This window comes from Arachis ipaensis, chromosome B01 (assembly GCF_000816755.2).
Source record: "Arachis ipaensis cultivar K30076 chromosome B01, Araip1.1, whole genome shotgun sequence".
Taxonomy (NCBI): domain Eukaryota; kingdom Viridiplantae; phylum Streptophyta; class Magnoliopsida; order Fabales; family Fabaceae; genus Arachis; species Arachis ipaensis.
Genome location: NC_029785.2, coordinates 71,340,673 through 71,350,664, shown reverse-complemented (window position 1 = coordinate 71,350,664; position 9,992 = coordinate 71,340,673). Strand labels below are relative to the sequence as shown.

Genomic DNA, 9,992 nt, shown 5'->3' with positions numbered 1-9,992 from the left:
CTCAGGAAATTAGATATGAAAAGATTAGGATCCTCCTGCAGGCTTCCACTGAACTGACAATTTTGCTAAACCAGAGATATAAGTTGAGGCTTCAACTCAAAGTTGTTTGCATGCACATTCGGGAGTACAATACTTCTCACACAACTCTCGGGATTGGGGTCAGTATAGGACCCCATAGTTTTTCTAACAGGCGGGGCATTGTTCGGGTTATTAACCACAAGATTTTTAGTATTCTCAGCCATACTGATTCAGCTTCCTCTTCAGACTCGTCCCCAAAGATCTCATGAACTTCTTGAGCTCTAGCTTGTTTTCTTTCCTTACGAAGAGCCCTTTCAATCTCAGGGTCGTACACAAGAGGCTCTTTATTCCAGTTCCTCTACATAAACAAATAGAACAAGGAAAGTGGGATTCTCCACGTCACAGTGAAGAGAACCCAGTGAGGTACACGAAAGTAGAAGAAAAAGAACTAAAATAAATTAACCAAAAGGGTCGAAAAATTAAAAGAAAATAAGGCTAAAAGAAATGAAAATTAAAAGGTAATAAAAATAAACTCAAGCTAAAATAATGTAAAATAAAATAGAATAAAATAACAATGAAACAAAAACTCAAACAAAAACAAAAGGTATAATCTAGGTAACTAATCAACTGGTAGTTATTAGTCACAATTAATCCCCAGCAATGGTGCCAAAAACTTGAGGCGAAATTCAATATCAAAAACTTACCGGCAAGTGCACCAGGTCGTACCAAGTAATAGCTCACGGTGAGTGAGTGTCGATCCCACGAGGATTAACGGACTAAGCAAGCAATGGTTGATTAGCTATTCTAGTTAGACAAGTTGATAAGAGTTTTGGTTGTCAAATGGCATAAAAAGCAATAAAATGAGAAAGCAAATAATGAACGGTTGCGAAAACAATGTGAGAATGGAGTTAAGGCATCAGAGATGCTTAAATGTCTGGATTAATATTCAATGTCAACTACCTTTATCATGCAATGATTATGTTTATAGCAAACCTCAGGTGATTAAATTCCTATTCCTAGGCAATCCAATCTCCTCTAACTTAACCGATTGTTAATTCCTTGATCACTCAATTATATCAAAAGGTTAAGTTCAAATTCTGATTTATAAGCCACACAACCCTAAGAATCCAAAAGCAGAATGCAGTTATATGTCATGTATCACATTAAGTCCAGCTAATTAGAAGTTATGAGAAATTAGTTTCAAGCTGTAATTCTAATGATATAACTTTTTTAAGACTCAAATAGAATTCAAGTAGAATTAAAGTTATTTTCCAATAATCACTAATCTCTATGATGAAGAACGAAACCAATCTATAATAATCAAAGCAATAATCAAGAGTAGAAGAATAAATATTTATTAATCCATTCAAGTAAACAGAGCTCATAACTTTAATAATGGAGGCTTAGTTGCTCACGGTGTAGAAAATCCTAGCACAGAAAAAGTGCAAAGAAGTGTGGAATGAAAATTAGGAGAAGAGAAGTTCCCGTGTGGGTAGATCTCAATCCTATTTATAGTCCTAATCAAAATAGATTTAAAACCTAAATAAAACTCTAAGAGATCTCCTCTAATAATCATGTGATTTTACAAAATAAAATATCCAAAATCCTTGTTGATTTGTTGCAATGTGTGGTCCCCATTCTCCTTTGTACGCATTCGGCGCCAAACGCTAGGTTCTGGGCCTTTGGCGCCACCCAGGCAGTGAAGTTTGTGTGCAAAATTTGACCTTGGGCGCTAAACTCCCAACTACTGGTGTTTAGCACCAGGTCTCTTGAATTGAATAGTGAGTTACGAAGCTTTAGGCGCTAAACGCCGGGTCGTGGCGTTTAGCACCAGTCATCCAAAGGAGAATTGGCCCAATTAAGCTCTTGTGGTTGTGCATACGTGCAACACATGCATACGCACAATCTCCCTTTTTGCTCCAATGATGCGTACGCATGGATGATGTGTATGCATGGTTCTCTTTTTATTCTTTATGCCCTCTTCCATCAATTCTTTACCAAAATGCTACCTGAACTCAATCAAAAGCCACAAAACTTAAAGTAGCATCCAATGGGGAATAATCCTCTAACAAATCAACAAAAAACCATGTAAAATCACATAGAAAAGATACAAATGATGCTCATGCATCAATACTTGGTCTACCAAAGTGTAAATGACACAAAATGACACTAACAAGCATCCTCTCAGGACCAATTCAAAATTTCATCACCAATAACACCAAACCAACAGCATAACTCATGAACTCAATAGCAAATCAACCAAAACAGCCTTAACAGTAAATCAACACAATCAAAACTAGCAATAAAACAGAGAATCTTCATACAATCAAACAATTGTCAAATAATCTCAGCAATAATTTCTCAGCAAAATAGCCATCAACGCAGCAATCAACATAATTTGACAATTTCAAACACTACAGGAGTAATGTTGATACACTGGGCTTGTGATCTTCAATTTTGGGCATAAGCCCAATTGCCCATTCCATGGGGTTTGGACGCCGGGATTGTGGGCTTCAATTGGAGAGATGCCGAACTTACAACGTGACACGCCGAGCTTGTGTTGCATGGAGGTATGGATGTCGGGATTGCTCACATGGCCGCCGGGTGTGTCTGCATCATTGAGGGGGGATGCTGGGCATCCATGCTTGAAGGCTTGGGTGTCCATTACTCTTCCTTATGGGCCCGGTTGAACAGGTTTTGTGTTTTCTTGCTAAAATGCCATAATTCTTGTTTATTTTGAGTCAAAAACACTTGAAAACTTAATAATACTAACACAACTTCAAATATTTGATTAATTATGAAAGTTTACTAGAAAACATAAGAAATTTGGTTAAAAATCTAAGAAAACCTAAGAAATCCTAGGAAAACAGATGAAAAAGGGCCCTAAAATGCTTAAGATGATGTGTCATCACCACTAAATTAGCCACTTGTTAGAATACATGTTAAAGTAGAAAATAAACATTGAAAATAAGTTAAACAATACATATTTTATACACAAATACACGCTACAATAAAAACACTGAATACTGTCAGATTTACCAGTGGAATAACAAAAATAATCCGCTGGTAAATATATTACCGTTGGATTTACCGTCAAAAACAATCCAACGGTGTAACCCTCGCTAGTAACCAATTACCGTTGGATTTCTTAATCCGATGGTTCTGCGACAAATTCTTTGCCCAAAATCTATTTGGTTATCGGCAAAAAATTTCTGCCAATAATTTTGGTGCCACACTATATTGTTTCACGCCTACTTATAGCCGGATGTTTTCCCCGGTAAATTCGATGATAAATTTAATTTTTTTTAAATACAATTAGTAGTCAAATTCAATTATTTAATTTTTTTTAACACAATTAGTAGTCAAATTCAAAATAATAGAAACCAAATAAGATTTTATTAAATATGAAGTATACGTATAGAATAAAAGGTAAAATAAATAAAATATAATCAAATAGTCTAAAACAAAACCCTACTCACTATGGATCTTGATAGTTGTCGTCATCGTCATCCCCCTGGTCCTGCTGAGGCAACGGACGAGGCGGTGATGTCGGTGCCCTTCTAGTAACACAGCTGCCACTAGCGCGTATTTGCTCTTGGTACACCGCTATCTGTTGCTGCATCCGCTGAATCCACTCCAGCTCCTGCCTAACCTCTAGCCTGAGGAAATTTGTGTCTGACATGCATGCGAAGATCTCATTATACCACTCTTCAGACTGCTACAACTACTGAGCCTATTGGCGAGATTTTGCACTGCTCCCTCAAATTGACACTATCCTTGGCATCGATAGGGCTGGTGGCAGAGGCGGATGAAGCCCTCGATGTGGAGGTATAGAGATTGTTGGCAAAGAACAATCCCAACTCATAGACGTGATTCTTATACGGCTTAGATACAGTTTCACATCAAACCGTATCAGGATCGACAACTGAATCAGTAGAGTTGTTGTCGTCCTCTCTAGTATGCTAAGATTTCTGGGTTGTAGCCTCCAATCTCTGCATGTAGAACTCCTGTGTAACACATGTTATGATTAGGATGATAGTTAATTGAAAATTTTATATCACATGGTGTTTACTCACATAATGATTCGCATATGGCTGATCGGCAAATCTCTCCTTGTTGTTCTCCTTCAAAGTGTGAGTTTACTTAAAGGTCTCCGCCATCATTGCATCACGATCCAACGACTTAGACTACACATATTGAAATAATATGTTAAATCAATTAATAATGACATTGAATGTCAAAGACAAAACAAACTTAAAAACAAAATGAAATAAGTTACATATTAGCCTAGCCTTTCTCTTCATGAAAGTTACTAACCCACCGGTATACTTCGACAACCTGACTAATATCTTGTTAGTTCTGCTTGGGAAACGATGATTCCTGAACTCCTCATCAGTCTCCCAATAGACATATAGTGCCTTCTTACTATCTGAGCGGAGCCAAATAATGAGGTGGTTATGCCTCTCACATACATCCTGCATCATCTGCTGAAGCTGCTAGCCATCTGATGGTCAAAGATCTTCCTTATCATGGCATCGTGAGTCTTCTCTCATATAAATATTGATGAATAGATTTTTGTGTGGTTTAGAATTTCACAAATGAATTCTCGTTGCAAGTATAGTTTCTAAACCAACAAATAATCCTTTCATGCAAAAAATTGTTTGTCACAAGTAACAAACCCCAATAAAAATAATAACCGAAGTATTCAAACCTCGGGTCGTCTCTCAAGGAATTACAGGGAAGTATACTTATAATTGGTTATGGGATTTTATCTTTTTGGGTTTTGAAATAAGGAACAAGTAATGTAAATAACAAGAAAATAAAATAATAATTAAGAAAAGTCTTAGCAAGGATTGATAATTGGAATTCCTATCTGCATTATCAATGTCAACTGTGATGGTAATTGCCTTTTGCTATCACTTAGTTAACCTCTAATAATTGAAGGTAAGTCAAGTGAGAAAATTAACATGAACCCTCAAGTCCTAGTCAACTTCTAAGGAAAGACTAGAGTTAGTGGAATTTAAGTCAACTAGAAACTTTTAATTGTCAATCAACAAGAGACTTTGACAATTCAAGAGTCTCTAATTACTCAATCTTAGCTAAGACCATAAAAAGCTAGTTTAAAATCCAACCAAGCATTTCATCAAACACTTGATGGGCGCAAAGTAAAAGCATAGAAAAACAATAGAGAATGTAAAATCTAAAACCAACAATTGCAAGCATCAATGGTAACAAATAAAGGAAGAAGCAATAAACATGAAATACCTCAAATTACATTAAAAGGGAAATCAAATCTAACATGAGAATCCATAAACTAAAATAGCAACATAAAGAGATCAACAAGAGAAATAGATAAACTAAAGTACTAGAACAAATAAAAGTAGAAGAGAAACTAAATTGTAATACGATAAAATTCAGAATTTGAGAAGAACTAAACCTAAAAATCCTAAAACCTAGAGAGAGGAGAGAGTCTCGCTCTTTAGAAAACTACATCTAAAACCTAAAATTATGTAAATGAAAGTTGTATCAATGATTCCTCCACTCTGCAGCCTCTAATCTATGTTTTCGAACTTGGAACTGGGCCAAAAACAGTCCAAAAATCACCCCAGCATTTTCTGATACGTGCAGCACGTGGCTCTGTCACGCGTACGCGTCGCTGAACTTTCGCAAGGTCACGCGTATGCGTGACCCACCTGTGCACGTCACCTAACTGCATGGAAACTATGTCAAATTGCATATTATTTTGAAGTTCCAGATGTCAGCTTTCCAACACAACTGGAACTACCTCATTCGGACCTCTGTAGCTCAAGTTATGGTCGATTTAGTACGAAGAGGTCAAGGTTGACAGCTTAGCGATTTCTTCAATTTCTTGTATTCCTTCCACTTTTGCATGCTTCCTTTCCATCCTCTAAGTCATTCCTGCCCTATAAACCCTAAAATCACTTAACACACATATCAAGGCATCGAATGGTAATAAGAGAGGATTAAAATTAGCAAATTTAAGGCCAAAGAAGCATGTTTTCAATCATAGCACAAAATTAAGAAGGAAAATGTAAAACATGTGAATTCAATGAATAATTGTGAGAATAATGGATAAAATCCACTAAATTAAGCACAAGATAAACCGTAAAATAGCGGTTTATCAAATATCTTCTGCACAAAGAAACATTTGGCACTAGTTAATCAAAATTAAATACATAATTAAACAAAATATAAGATATAAACTAGCTAAGGTTTGAATATGTTAAGTTTTTACCGCCCACTTCTGAAATCATCGCACTCTAGTGTCAGCAGGGATCTTCTTGTAGCTCAGCCATAGGTGATCATCCATCAGTTTAATGATACTGGTATAATCCTATGTACATGCATTGTTATTTAGCGCAAACCTAACAATGAAAAATTTAAGATTAGCAAACACATATGTTGAATAAGAATATATAAATAGATTGCATTTAAAAGACATTAAAATAGTACTCACGCTATCAAACTATCAGGCCAAATCATCATCCGTACGACGGGCAGTGGTGGAGGGACATCTGGCTGGGATCCTGATATAAGAATTATTGTCGGTCAAGAAATTTCTCTCAATAGAAAAGGAATTTCTTCGTTGTAAGCATAGTTCCAAACCAACTAATAATTCTCAATCAAATTTTAAATATTTTGGTTGTCACAAGTACAAACCCCAATAAGAATTAACAAAAGTATTCAAACCTCGGGTCGTCTCACAAGGAATTGCAATGAAGTGATCAATTATTGGCTATGAAAGGGAAAGGGGGTTTGATTTGCAATTTGACAAGAAAATATAAAAACAAGAAAGTAAATAACAAGAACTAATAAAGAAAGGGAAAGAACTCTTGGCTAGGCATAGGAATTGAGATCACCCATCCTTGTCTACAAACCATGTATTGACAATTATGAGGGGACCAACCCATTTAGTCTACTTCTATGCTTGAAGTACGTACAATATCTACCTCAAGGCTTGAAGTACGTCAAATAGGCTTGATCAACATCACTCCATAAGTCAAACCTAGCTACTAATTGACTTAGTAGTAGGCTAGTGTCAGTGGTTATCAAATTGACCACTAAGGGTTCTTAAATCACCAAATCAATGAGACCCAATGACTCAAGGCCACCCAATTCCCTTAGCCTAGGCCAAGAGTAAAGAAAACTACTCTAAAACTAGAGAAAGCATTTTAACAAAAACCTAGTGTGCAATAAAGGTAGACATCACAAAATACAAGAATTAATGAAATCCAAAACTAACATAAACAAGAAATCAACAATAGCAATTAAGATGAACATAAAGAGACATGGAAATATAAAATTGCATTAAAAGAAAATTGAAATCAACAAGAGTTCATCAAACATACAAGAGAGCAAAATAAAGGAAATGACAGGTAAAACTAAGAAGAATAAAGATGTAACAACAAGAAATTAAAAGGGAAAACTAAATCAAAACAAGAATTAAAAGTTGGATCTAAGAGAATTTGACCTAAAATACCCTAAATTCTAGAGAGAAGGGAGAGCTTCTCTCTCTAGAATTGTAACTACAACATGATGAAAACTACACTATGATTGCTCCCCCCCCCCAACAATCCCTTGCCATCCTTGGGTTCAAAAACATCAGAAATGAGTTGTATTTGGGCCTCATTGAGCTCAGAAATCGCCCCCAGCGTTTTGCCTTTAAGTGAGTCACGTGACCAACATCACGCGTGCACGTGGATGACGCGTGCGCGTTGCTTGATGATTCTCTGGTCACGCGTGCGCGTGGGTGACGCGTGCGCATCGCTAGCGAATCTTCTTCTCACGCGTACGCGTGGGTAACGCGTGCGCATGGCTTTCAGTTCAGCAAATCCTCATTTCTTCATGAATTCTCCATTTTTGCATGCTTTTTCTTCATTCCTTCAACCCAATATTTGCCTTCTAATCCTGAAATCACTTAACAAATATATCAAGGCATCGAATGGAATTAAAGTGAATTAAAATTAGCAATTTAAAGGCTTAAAAAGCATGTTTTTACTCTTAAGCTCAAATTAGGAGAAATTCACACACCATGCTATTTCATTGAATAAATATGAGAAAAGATGATAAAATCTCCTAAATTCAACACAAGATAAACCACAAAATTGGGGTTTATCAAACCTCCCCACACTTAAAACAAGCATGTCCTCATGCTAAACCAAGAAAGACAAGAAAAGGGGTATGAACATTTATTCAATGCAAATAAACTATATGCATGCAACTAAATGCAAAATGATTCTATCTACTTGGTTAAAAGTAAATCAATCTCCAAGAGCATATGAACAAGTAGGGCTAAGATCATATGACGATTCATGAATCTCACCAATTCAAATATCAAAATGAAGTTCAAACAGACTTGCAAGAAGAAAGCTCATGAAAGATGGGAGTAAGGAATTGAGCATCGAACCCTCATCGGAAGTGTATCCGCTCTAGTCGCTCAAGTGTATAGGGTTGATTCACTCAATTCTCTTCTAATCATACTTTCCAAGATTTGTTTTTCATCTAACAATCAACAATTATTCAATGCATGTATATATTTATCATGAGGACTTATTCATAGGTTGTAGTGGGGCTAGGATAAAGGTAAGGATGCATATGGTCAAGTGAGCTTGAAATTTGAGTCTTTGATTAACCTAAGCTCTCACCAAATATATATAACAACCTATACAATTCTAATACAATACCTAGCTACCCATAATTCCCACTTTTTTTCTCACATACTCATGCATTCTCTTTAATTCACATTCCATATGCATTGTTATTATTACTTTGCTTTGGGGCATTTTTTCCCCTTTTTATTGCTTTTGTTTGTCTTTTTTTTCTTTTATATATTATTGTCTTTTTATTTTCCTTTTTTTTTTATCATTTTTTTCACTAAAGTATATACAAACGTATCAATGCATATGGTTTTACATATTTAATGCATAAGTATGTACCCAATCCCATGATTTTCAACCAAAATATAAAAACACACTTTTACCTCAACCAATGTTCCCAAGTTTCCCATACCCAAATGATACATATCCTCACTAGCTAGATCCAAATTAAGGGACATTTATTATTTTTCACTTAGGGGTAGTGATGTGCTAAAATTAAGAACAAAAGGGATTAAATAGGCTCTAAAATTGGCTAATAATGGTTTATGAAAGGTAGGCTATTTGGGTAAGTAAGCTAAATAAAATGATAGCCTCAATCATACAAGTGCATTCATACACAAAATAATGAACATAAAGAATCAAACAAATCAAAGATTACAATCATAGAAAGAGAATAATGCACACAAGAATGGAAATAAGTGGTTATATGATGTATGATAAACCCATATTTTATGATATATTTTGTGCTTAGTTTGAGTGATTTATTCAATCCTTCACCCACTTATTCATATTAATTGCATGGTTTTACTTTCCCTTCCTTAATATGTGATGTATGTGAAAAACATTTTTCCTATGCTTTAAAATTAATTATTTTAATTACCTTTATTTCCATTCGATGTCGTAATTAGTGTGTTGAGTAGTTTCAGATCTTCTAAGGCAGGAATGACTTAAAGGATGGAAAGGAAACATACAAAAATGGAAGGAAAGCACAAAACGGAGTTTTTAGAGAAACTGGCATCCACGCGATCGCATGGGCGACGCGGACGCATGCCAAGCGCGAAGAAGCAGCGACGCGGCCGCATGACTGACGCGACCGCGCGCCTTAAGCAGAACACATATGACGCAGTCGCATGACTGACGCGACCGCGTGACAGAGGCCACGCACCAGAAATTGCAGAAAACGCTCCCAGCGAATTTTGAAGCCCTTTTTAGCCCAAATCCAATTCCAGAAGGCATAGACCAGAGGTTATGAAGTGAGGAAATACATCTGTTCAAGGAGAGTCTCCACTTTAGTTAGTTTTCATGATTTAGATTTAGTTGAGAGAGAGGTTCTCTCCTCTCTCTTCTCACTTTAGG

General features: G+C 36.1%; 1 protein-coding gene across 1 annotated transcript in view; it reads right to left on the bottom strand.

Moving 5' to 3' along the window:
- Positions 4,158-9,992, bottom strand: part of LOC107608573 (rRNA 2'-O-methyltransferase fibrillarin-like) — an 8,971-nt gene continuing 3,136 nt past the window's right edge. Inside the window, exon 3 of the mRNA XM_016310330.1 lies at positions 4,158-4,205. Within this exon, the coding sequence (XP_016165816.1) occupies positions 4,158-4,205 (48 nt within the window). The remainder of the gene's footprint in view (positions 4,206-9,992) is intronic.